Raw genomic sequence first — 12,508 nt, forward strand, 5'->3', positions numbered from 1 at the left:
AGTATCTTTGCTCAGTGCTTGGCTGCATTATAAATACCCTCCATGCATGCATCAGACAAGTAGAGCAAACAAAACAGCACTGGAGCTCATTGGTCGGATGAGCACTGCTACTGCAGAGACTGGGTATGCTATTAGAACAGCAATATACACACAACACATACATGTTCAATACACTTTCACATACTCACTTCTTTCTACAACAGTTTACACTGAAGTATACAGAGACATCATTATACTGTTCATTAGAAACAGGTTTGTTCATGGCTTGGAATGGTCAACTAAGCTAACCACGTACTATAACAATGAAATAATGGCTAACATGCATTATGATCCGATAATGCCCCCTTAGGGCTCTGCTTGCATTTACAAAGCATTCACCTTTTGATCTCCTGATTTATTATCGTGTTACCAAACCCCCTTAATGGCAATGTAGGAGCACCCAGCACCCCAAAGTGCTGGTAGTCATACCCAGGCTCGAACTGGCCTATAGGGCAACAGGGCAATGCCTGATACAAAAACACAAAATGCTATTGTGGGCCAGTTTTTTGGGTCAAAGTGGGCCAATTTTTAGCCTGTGCGGGCCAGTTTGAGGAGCTACTTCACTGTGCGGCTAATAGTTTTGACCATTGCTGCTGAATACATATGCTTTAAATGTCCCCATTTGCATCACATTTTATCCCAAAACTCGCCCTGTGTACTAGTCAAACAGTTGTCACAGAAGGAATGAATTCCTATTTGCAACTGTGGGTCACTTTTTCATTGGTGCCCTAGACAAATGCATGCCCTAGTCCGACCCTTGTGATACCGTCCCGCACTTTAGGTTCGAGCGATTATATCATGGCTAGCTAGTGGCCATGTAGTTAAGACTGGCTGGGAAATATTGGGGTGTGGGTGTCAGAAAAGAAATGCCCTTTTTAGCGTTAAACCCAGGAGACTTTTGCCCCTGAGCGAATTATCAAAACGGGTGGCTGTGTTCCATTCAATTTGGCAAACCATGCTCAGAACTGGCAGCTTTTGAGAGCAACGGCATGGCACAAACAGGTCCAGTTGCTTTCAAGAAAAAAAGCAGCGCACGAGAGCCCCGATGTACATGTGGCGATTAGCATTCTATGCATTTAATTAAAATGTTTGTGTTACTGGGATTTACACCACTCTCTGCTTGCATTTTCATGGACGGCAGGTGCTGTGGTGGATCTGAGGGAGAGGGGCTGGTAAGGTGGGTGGAGAGAGGGGGAAAGGGCTAGCCAGCTTTGCCGTTGCCTCCATGCATGCAGTTTAGCAGTACCCGGTTGGAGAGAGAGGGAAAGTGCTAGGCAGCTTTGCCGTTGTCTTAGTGCATCATAGAGTTCGGGAGAACGGGGGGGGGGGGAGAGAGAGAGAGAGAGAGGGAGGGGAGAGAGAGGAGAGAGAGGAGAGAGAGGAGAAGAGAGAGAAGAGAGAGAAAGAGAGAGAGAGAGATTGATTTGCCGTTGCCTTCATGCATGCAGTTTGGGAGTACCCAGTTGCTTTTTTAGGGGTTTTGCGATGAAAGCATAGAGGCAATGGCCGGGGTGTTGCTAGGTATGGAAAAGATCTGGGGCTACGCTAATGTCAGGACTCGGGGCTAGCCAGCCTTTTGGTTGTGGCCCCTCAGCTTCTATCCGGGGCTACAACCAAAAGACCCCTCGTCCTCACCACCCAGCAATGCCTCTAGGCAATGGTGTCCGATGAGAGCCTCGGGTGTCCCCTGTGCTAGGGTGTATTGGGCAGGGCAGTGGCATGTCAGTTGGTTGTAGAGATGTAGAGTTGTGTTTTTGGGTCTGTAGGTAGGGGATTTCAATCGCCACGTGCGAGCGGCTTAGTTGGTCTGTGTATGATGTGTTTGAGCAGGGAAGATGTAAGAATTAGTGCAGGGGGGTGTTAATGACAACACTGGGGGCCCATCCCATGTGTTAGGGAACAAAACATAATAGTGCATAAATTGTTTTTGGGCGACTTGCAGGGAATCCTCACTTTCCTAGTACCCTAGGGAGAATTTGGTGGGCACTGCAGGGAACAGATGTTTGTTTTTTCTTTAATTAGTACCCGGTGAGGTGTCACATGCTTTCTAAAAACACGCCATTGGATGCAGGCTGGAATTACCCGACCAGGAATCCCTTACCTGGTATGGCGCTGTTTCCAAAGTTGCTTCCTCTTCCGTACCCAGGGCGGGGGATGGGGTAGAGGTAGCCTAATTTCTGGAGTGGGCGCGCTGGAAACACTTCTGTCCCCAGCGCATCTGCACCCAATCTGAGACAGGCTGTCATGGAAAGGAAGAAGGGACTGCATTTTTTGGTTTACTTTTTTAATGGGTGCCATGGAAAGGGAAAACGGACTTTGTTTTCCCTTCCCCAGTGGCCTTTTTATTTACATTCTTTTTTTTTTTTTTCATTCCGAAACGCTGGAGCGTTTTGGAACAGAAAGAAAAATGCTTTCAGTAACCTGGTTTTACGGACCGGTGTACTAATAGCAATAAGCCCTTCGCAGAGGGCGGCATTACCACTTCAGGTAATGATCTGAGGCCTTCCTTAAGGCTCTCGCTTTGCTGGGGCCTGTAACTGTGGGCCCCGGGGCATTACCCAAAGTGGTAATGCCCCCCCCAGCTCAGGGTTTATTGCTTAAGTAATCTAGAACAGTGTAATGGCGGGGTCGGGGAAGTCATACCAGGTTTCCATATATAATCAACATGCTCACCCATTTTACTTCCCAAAAGGAGACTGGCAGTCCCAAAGAAATGAAGCACGGGGTAAAGCATGTGTCTGCCACTTTATGACACCTGCACTGTTCAGTTGCTCTGTGCAGACCAGAAGCATCCCTAGGACGCGCGCCGTAAAGCTAAAAAATACATCTATTCATTGACAGAATGAATTAAGTTTAAAGAAAGTATTAATTACACGAAAACTCTTTGTTTTAGAATTACAAATATATTTCACTTTATCCAGAATCCTCAGGTCACGTAAGCTCCCTTTTAATTGGCCCGAATTCCCTGTTGTTCTCAATCTTCCAATGTCATACGTACAGTACCCTTGGCTAAAAATCCTCTTTGGGGTATTGGCTCTTTGTCTCCCACAGCCGAGCCTGCTCCCTTTTGACTGGGCGGGCCACCCAGTGCCTTTTTAATTCCTCAAACTAAACAATGGCTTTCTGGCCCAAGAAGCGATGCACCTACTTTAAGAGTTTCCCAATCAAATAGTTGACGTCAGGGACGTCATTTGGGGGTCACCAGGGGTCGCAGCTGCGACCCCTGAGGTCTCCTCTGCTACATCCGTGGGCTCCCTTGCTAACCTTAAAAAAAAAAAAAAGTTAAAAAAAAAAAATGTAAGCTCCAAATCGGCAAATATGGGCCCTATGCACGCTGATTTTAACGATACATATGGTGCTCCATTCTTGTATGAAATGTATATCACATTATAGTGGTATTGTAACCATAATTTCGTAGAGTACTTAGGAACAATGATATGTAATGCCACTTCCTGTTTTGTCAAGGGGTGAAAGGGTGTGTTCCAGCGCTTCCCGTGATATCATTTCGGAATGGGGTCAAATGATATCACTTCCTGTGATGTCATCAGAGGTCAAGGGTCATGTGATGTCACCTCCGCTACCCTTGTTATTTTGGTGAAATTACGTCACTGGTTGGCTCCTGGGATCTGGGGGTGCCTTCCAACCGAAATTAGCTTCTTAAAAGGGCCAAGAGACCGAACCAACCTCATATCCTTGTTAGGAGTACTCAACAAATCTGGGCACCCTTCAAACTTCCACCCCTTCGAACCCCGTGAACCCACATCATACAGTGGCACCATTCAAACTCCCACCAATCCTAAACCCTTATCCTCTTTAGGAGCACACATCATACCCTAGCACCATTCGAACTCCCACCAATCCTAACCCCTTATCCTCTTTAGGAACACACATCATACCCTGGCAGCATTCTAGCTCCCACCCATCCTAACCCCTCTCCTCTTTATTTAGGAGCACACATCATACCCTAGCACCATTCGAACTCCCACCAATCCTAACCCCTTATCCTCTTTAGGAACACACATCATACCCTGGCAGCATTCTAGCTCCCACCCATCCTAACCGCTCTCCTCTTTATTTAGGAGCACACATCATACCCTAGCACCATTCGAACTACCACCAATCCTAACCCCTTATCCTCTTTAGGAACACACATCATACCCTAGCACCATTCGAACTCCCACCAATCCTAACCCCTTATCCTCTTTAGGAACACACATCATACCCTGGCAGCATTCTAGCTCCCACCCATCCTAACCCCTCTCCTCTTTATTTAGGAGCACACATCATACCCTAGCACCATTCGAACTCCCACCAATCCTAACCCCTTATCCTCTTTAGGGAAACACATCATACCCTGGCAGCATTCTAGCTCCCACCCATCCTAACCCATCCCCTCTTTAGGAGCACACATCATACCCTAGCACCATTCAAACTTCCGCCAATCCTAACCCCTTTTCCTCTTAATGAGCACCCATAATATCCTGGCAGCATTCTAACTCCCACCCATCCTAACTTCATATCCTCTTTAGGAGTACTCATCAAACCCTGGCACCATTCGAACGCCCACCCATCCTAACCTGTTATCCTCTTTAGGAACACACAACCCTGGCACCATTCAAACTCCCACCCCTTCAAGCCCCTTGAACACACATCATAAAGTGGCACCATTTGAACTCCGGCTCATCCTAACCTCTTATCCTCTTTAGGAACATACATCATACGGCTCATCCTAACCTCTTATCCTCTTTAGGAACATACATCATACCCTGGCACCACTCGAACTCCCACCAATCCTAACCCCCTATGCTCTTTCGGGGCACACATCTCACCCGGACCCTAAGCTCTGTGTAAGAGAGTTGTGGTTTGAGGTAAGCTCACGGCGGGGCGTGCTTCTGGAAGGAGCTGAGAGCGGCATGAGGCTTGTGTACCTTGACATGGTGCCAAGACTCCTGTGGGATTTTATAAACCTGTCACCTCCCAAGCAACGGCCTCTCTCCTCACCTGCTGTACAAATGCTCCCGTCTAGCTTGACTTGCTGGTCGCTCTACCAAGGGACAAAGGTGAGTAGCGAATCGAAAAATGTGTGGTATCGCTTGAGTTCACGTGCTCCTTGCCACAAGGGGACTCTATTTTCATGGTCGTTGGTAGGTCATTCAAACACTTTGTGGCTCATCTGTGATGAGGAAAGTACCATATGTTAGGTTGTTTCGCATTATCAAGTTAGTGTGCAACAAAAATGGCTTCTTGGCAATTACAATAGTGATTGTTTGGAGCACGGCGTGACCCACCGGCAGGATCGCTACCTAGCTGCCAGGTGCCAGGACATTGCTACACGTCTGACTAAACTCGCGCTCATGGAAAAACAGCACACGGGCCTTCTCTTGCTAGGCCTCCGCCTACTGTAACGCCACCCCGCTGGCAAGTGGTACGGTGCCAATGCTCTTGCAGTTCAGGAAGGAATGTACAATGCTAGCGCTCAGCCAATACCTAGATGCCACCTAGGCTCCTTGTGTTCCTGCATCAAAACCCACTGCCATGCCCAGAACATCTTGTACCACGTATAGAAACGCTTCATCTATATTATAAATTACGCTGAAGGGCATGTATACAGCTCTCTTGCTTCCTAGCTAGCTCGGGCTACATAAAACCCCAAATACAAATATTGCTACAAAGATCCCTCTTCCACCAAGTCTTTTATTAACTCTCACTCCTCCAACCCATGCACAATCACAATACTAAAGGACTTGGGCCGGCACAATCTCCATTTTCAAATGCCCTGATTGATTTCATTTTATTTTATTTATTTGTTTGTCACGCGCCAAAGCCCGCAGGCATCAGGGCGCACACGAACACCAAGGACACATCAAGACGGGACAAGGTACCAGAATAGCAAAAGACAGTTTAGTCAAACAAGGAGGTCTTTAGCCATTTCCGTAAAGTGGACAAGTTTGTATCTTTACGCAGGTCAAAAGGCAGGTTGTTGCAAGCAATCTGTGATTGACCTGGGAAGGCGCGGCCGCTCCCCCTTACTCGTTTTGCTCTTGGCCATATTAAGCACGAGGTGTTACAAGATCGTGTGGACCTACAAGGCTTATGTTTTTCGAGACACTCTTTGAGGTAAGAGGGGGCCGGCCCATAGATGCATTTATGTCTGAGTGTGTGTATCTTAAAACACATGCTGGATGCCACAGGCAACCAATGAAGTTCCCTCCTCCTTCATTGAGTCCATTTGGATCTTAGCTTTCTACAAGACTTGTCCAAGTCTACCTGACGAATGGCTGGAAACCTTCAGCCAATATGTGTCAACTGGATGGCCTCTGCTGCCGTCTGTGATTGAAACATCGTTATTGGCAGGCCGATAAAAACCCTTAACATGTTTACAAATGATCGAATACCGAAATCTGCATGATCCAACCACCAAAGCCCCACCCCCGCAACTGCTGGGCAATCTCACCGCTCTACAGGTGACAAGCAATTCAAGATGGGTTTGGCTGAATATTTTGTTGTAACTACTCTCTTTTGATTTTTGTGTTTGTATTTATTGATGAACGGGGTGTGATTTTGCACAGAAATGACCTATAAAGTAGGCCAAAAGCGAGAGCCAAGGCCAGAGGCATTGCTGGGGGGTGCGGAGGGCAGGTGAGGTGGCTATAGCCCCGGGTCTTTTGAATGTAGCTTTGGTTAGAAGCTCAGGGGCTACAACCAAAATGCTAGCTAGCACCGAGTCCCCACAGTCCCGGCATTAACACCCCTGGGGAAGGCAGTGCTAGTTTAAGGCTGCTTTATATAAGAGCACTGTTAGAGTGAGGGATGTATACCAGGGGGTGAAGCAGTCAGAGTGAGAACATGTGCCAGGAGGACATAAGAATATATTTTTTAACATTGACAGCCTGATCAACTACACAGATTACACAATATCTGGAAAATCATGTTTTGGACGTTGACATGTAAATGCATTATATCGTTGCCATACCACTGCTACAATTTTCCCTTGTGTTTCTTTTTATCTTGCTATTCTCTGCAAAATTGGGGTGCACCCCCATTTCCGCATCAAAAACAGGAACCTGCCTTGAAAAATAAAATGGCCGCCGTTATCTTTTTACTGCTTTGGACGAATACAATTATCCAGACCCCTCCCCCTTCCTCGTGATGAACGTGCACAAAAAAACTTTATTTTTCCAAAATGGTGCTAGTGAAAAATTATAAATGGGGTGTAATTCTTCCCCGTTTAGATGTTAAATGGAGACTGAGGTAATCGCTCTCTTCTGTTAGCTGTGAGATCGTAAACCGTCCTACATCAATCCGAGGTTGATCAATTGCTACCATTACTTTCGCTAATATTAGCAAATATTACAGCGCTTAGAAGCAGGAGTGTGGGGAAGTTGGGTTTGAAACAGTATAGATAAACATGTTATCATGACTGGTTATGAATATGATGTGTGTTACCTCTTTCGCCTTATAAAATATAAAAATATTAGAGCGCTTAGAAGCAGTGGGCCTGGCTTGACACACTATACACACATTTGATATCACGATTGGTTATGGATGTGCTGAGTTTGACTTCTTTCATCTTATACAGCTACCATTATGTTGGTCAAAAATATCAATACATATTAGAGCGCTTGTGGCAGAGTACACAAACCTGGTGTTGCCATTAGCATGAGTGCTGTGTCCCTGCAGTGTTTCGAAGCCTTGGGCGCTGTTTCGTCCTCTAGGCGCTGCGAGCAAGTTGCAAAGTGCCTACCATACCTGGATTACTCAGGGGGCCCTTCACCGGACAGCAAAGGGGCCGGGCCTTTTTGAGTCCCGGATTTTCTAAAGATGGGGGACACAGCCCTGGGTTTTGTGGCTTCTCGACACCTACTGACGCCAGTTGGGGTCAGGGGTGTTTTGTGGGCTGAGTCGCACTATTTAATCTTGTGTAACAGCCGAAATCATCCCTGGCTCTTGGAATGCTGCCGTTAGGGCATAATGGGGGGCACCCCGTGACTCTGGAAGCGTGTGCTCACCCGCTCCCCTCGCACGTTGTGCTCTGTGCTGAGTGGCAGCTCCTCCCCACATATTTGATTAAGAGATCAGTGCGGGCCCACCCCGAACCCCTTGACCCAGAAGCGACCGAGGTGGCCACGCACCCCCGCAAACCACTTACCAGCCTATTCTTCGCCTGGACCCCTGAGTGTGAGGCGTCTTGGCAATTTCTGTGTGCGCCCGCTGCCTTTTTTCCTTCTAACAGGCTTATGCGCCCGCCATCTTTGTGTTGGGTTAGTCAGCGGAAGGCCACAATGCACCATTTAATAAAGTTTTCTCATTCTTCTTTCTCCTCTCCCAACCCATGCCCTCCATATCCGTGCCAGCAGACTTGGAGACCGCCGCCTTCTTCAGAGGTATGGGCAGTGCAGGGCCAGGACTCGCAGCTCTTCCGCACGGCCGCCTTGCCCTTCCGGAGACGCTCTTGACTAGCCTGGAGAAGCCCTTCAAGGACCCAGAGAGCCGAAACTGGAGCTCCCACGACAGCCCCAGCCCGCCGAGCACTCCAGAGCAGCCCCTGCCCGCCTTCTACCTCTCGTACTTTGACATGCTGTACCCGGGCGAGGACCCCAGCTGGGCACCCAAGGGGCCACCTGAGAGCCTGCATGCCCACGGCGGACGGGGTGATGGCTCCAAAGAGCCCGAGCAATGCCCAGTGATTGACAGCCAGGGCCTGGCTCAAGATTTGGACTATCACACCACCCTACACCTGGAGGAGCACTCCCTGGAGCAGATGCAGACTATGGTGGTGGGGGAAGTGCTGAAGGACATTGAGACGGCCTGCAAGCTCCTGAACATCACCGCAGGTAGGTGGACCTTCTCTCCTGTGTGCTCCATCTTGTAGGGGAAAGGGTTGATTTCATAGCTCGCAGCAAGTTTGTTTTGCTTAGATCAGGGGTCTGCAACCTTTGGCTTTGCAGATGTTTGGGCCTACAAGTCCCATGGTATCTGGCTCTTCAATTTGCTGGTTAGGAATGATGGGAGTTGTAGTCCAAAACATCTGGATACAGACCCTTGGCTTACATGCATAAAGATGTCCTAGTTGGGAAATTTCAAGAGGGCCTATTGGCTCCTCAGCATGGTGGGTGGCAGGTTGGACCTTACACTCTACAGATATTACTTTAAAGAGGGAGAAGCAATTACTTCTGGGACTGCACCATTGTCGCCTCTATACCCCCGTCTAGTCGGGACAAAGACTGATATGCAAATGGATATTTCCCTTCTGTGAAAGGTACAGTGAGCTAAAGTGTAGCAGCGGACACTCGAATGGGTACCTTCCCAAAGAACAGGTAATTTAGCCGTGTTCGTTCTCGCAGAGGGGTGCCTATGGACTATTTTTTCGAGTTGCTATAGAACATTGCATTACCATTCTATTCGGGAGACATGAGTCCATGCATGGTTTTCATTTTGCATTCTGGGACTTGCAGTCCTGGGTTTATAATGGGGAAATGCAGGGAAAGTTGAACATCTCCTCCGAGATGGATGGACACAGTTGGCATGTGTGAGAATACTCACGTGATCAGTAAAGGAAGGCCCAATGGGCATCGAGTGGTCTCAGGCCATCCTCGTAGGCAGCTGGCACTTCTCCACAAGCAAGATACTTGTGAGGGTGGTGGTCAGGGTACTTCGGGCATGTGTAGACTTTTGGAAGCACCACCTAATAGGGCAGGGGTCTGTAACCTGAGGCTCTCCATGTGTTTTGAACTGCAACTCCCAAGAGTCCTCGCCAGAGACGGCTGGCGAGCGCAGATGGGAATTGTAGTCATGAACACCTGGGGAGCCAGAGGTTGCAGACCCCTGCAATAGGTGGAGTGAGACACATTTCTTTGAGCGTCACATTGCTGTAATTTCTGCTTTGGACGATCGAATGTCCCCCCCACCCCACCCAGCCTAATGGCATTTTGTTTTACGAGAAATGCAGAGCCTTTTTTTTGCACGCAGTGCAGGTGGGGTGTGGGAGGTAGGTTCCCAGCCACCCTGGGAGTGAACGCCAAGACAGCTAAGCGTCAGATTCTGCAAGAAGGAGGGTGATATTTGGTGTTGCACATAATTCAGTCCTGTGGGCAAATATTGATTCTCGCCCCCTCCCTCGGCATCACCCCGGGCGAACTGACTCGCAGCCCAGCTTCTCCCTGTGAAAAAATAGGCACAAACTCAGAGGCATATATAGGGTAGGGCCTTTGCGGGCAAGGCCCACCCAAAATCAGTAAATGCCCACTCAGCAGCGCTGTGTGGGCATTAACAAATGTTAATGTCACTGCGGTGGACCCAACTCCATTAGCTTCAGGCCCCACTTGTTAGACAATCCTGGCTATGCCTCTGAAATTCACCTAAGAAGAAGGGCAGGGCAAAGTAAGTGGGATGAGATGAGGCGCCCCATGATCCCATGTGGGGATCACAACTGAATTGTGTGCAATGCGGTTGCTAGGCGTGATGCGCATTACAAGAAATAAATACATACAAATAAAATAAACTGTGCAGCTCAGACAGAGAGTCACCATTTTACAGGGTAAGGTACACAGCAGGCACAGAAGTTAGTAGTGCATGAAGTGTTTTTTATGTAGCGTAAACCTAGCTGTGAAATAACAGACCTCTGTGAATTCACAATCCAATGGATAGGAGCATTAAAGGTCATTAATCATGGCCGTGGTATTGCCAAGGTTACCAGGTGACTGCAGAGGCACTGATTTTCAGTGCTGGACTATGCTTGACTTTATTTTGATGTTAGTCCATTTTAGTCAATTGACGTGATAGAAGACTTCATCTCCCAGAATGCAATTGATGCAGAAATGAAAGCCTAGGACTGGGGTGTTTTTGTCCTTGGTGACCAGGCGTCATCTGGTAGTCTTACACATTGGGGTTATCAAATCCACTGATGAAATTGTACTGGTTGGATGGTACAGCGTGATGTAGCGACGTGCCGGATCCACCGGCCGCCTGGGCATTCTGTGCTCAGCAGTTTGCAAAAAAAGGTTTGCCCACCCTCACTTCAAATGGGTGCTATGAATAGTTTAAGGGTGCAGTAGTAACTAGTCACATCGCTTGTGGCGTTGGTTCGAAGTTTAGATAACCTTGGAAACATATGCAGAGTTCCCTGGTGATATAGCAAGTAGTAGGTATAGGGATGGATAGAAAGATACAGACAAGTAACACCAGTGGGCTTGATCGAAGTCAACGTGACATTGAGGCCAATTGGCAGCACAGGGCACGATTAGGTGTTAAGAATAAGGAGTCAAGAGGCAGGAGTTGAGAATAAGTTGGAAAGAGATGGCGAGGTTTGCAGAAGGAAGAAAGGATGGGGGGAGTTCTTAAATATGCCAAAGTCATGTTGTAATGCGTAAATACTATGGACATCTTAGTCTGCAAGAGCACGAGAGCACCTGGAGACCATGGAAAGGGCAGCAGTGGGTGGTATAAATCAACATAATGGGAAACCCGCACAGGCAAAGGAATACCCAGCAGTAGAGGAGATGGTCGGTCTTACTGCTGCAAATGTAATAGTAAACTGTGCCTGCTACCACGGTAGTGGTCTCCCAGCACCAAGCCTTGCCCACAGTAATTAGGCATCACCTGGGCTAGGCCACCCATTTATCAAGTCTTCGTCTATAGAGAAGGGTTCTATGTAATGATAACAATGTCAACAGACTACCCGGCCCTAAAATGAAGTGGTAAGAACAAATGGGTAAATATATAAAATGTTGAAAGCGAGGTAAAGAGTAGAAAAGGAAGATATTTTTAATGGTGAAAATAAAAAAATAAAAATTCTTATTTTACTTGTTTTTTTTCTCCTGAAAATATAAATCTGATCAGGTTACGATTTTTTTTTTCGAAAATGCAAAGTTCTACTTTCAAAACAGGGGTGAACCCCTCCTGCCACCCCCACACACACATACTTCCAACCCTCATCTGGTCTTCTAATTGGCTCTTAAATAGCACTGTTGTTGACTTAAAGTGGTCTTCTTTTTTCTTTTTTAATTTTATGTTTTATGAAATATATTGATGTTTTGAGTTATTTAGTTTTTTTCCTTTTTAGGCTTAGCTTAGATTTTTTCGTAGGGTATTTTTGACTCTTTTTGTCACTATGGATAGTTATTTTTTTGCTATGCATGAAAAAATAAATTCTGCTGACATGAGAGCAATGGATAGGCTGACCAGACGACTCTGTGCCACCAAGTGACCTTTTCCAGTCTTCGATTATATTTTTTAAAAAAATCATTAGGGGCCTGATTCATGGAAGTGTGCATTCATCCCTCAAAGGCTGCACGCCGAGAACACATTGCGCGAGCCTGCATGCAGAATTTATTCTGCTCGCTCTGCATATTCATGGAATTGTCTGCGCAAAGTAACCATATACGCAAGTCGCAGCTGGAACACCCCCCGACACGCTCCTACGCAAAGCAAAAACTGCCAGAACAGCTACCTACCTTTGTGCAGTCCCCCG

General features: G+C 47.3%; 1 protein-coding gene across 1 annotated transcript in view; it reads left to right on the forward strand.

Moving 5' to 3' along the window:
• Positions 1-12,508, forward strand: part of SPDEF (SAM pointed domain containing ETS transcription factor) — a 67,148-nt gene that overhangs the window by 37,023 nt on the left and 17,617 nt on the right. The window contains exon 2 of the mRNA XM_069633502.1: positions 8,397-8,873. Coding sequence (XP_069489603.1) covers positions 8,426-8,873 — 448 coding nt within the window. The 5' untranslated portion in view covers positions 8,397-8,425. The remainder of the gene's footprint in view (positions 1-8,396; positions 8,874-12,508) is intronic.

This window comes from Ambystoma mexicanum, chromosome 13 (assembly GCF_040938575.1).
Source record: "Ambystoma mexicanum isolate Mex_15411 chromosome 13, UKY_AmexF1_1, whole genome shotgun sequence".
NCBI lineage: Eukaryota > Metazoa > Chordata > Amphibia > Caudata > Ambystomatidae > Ambystoma > Ambystoma mexicanum.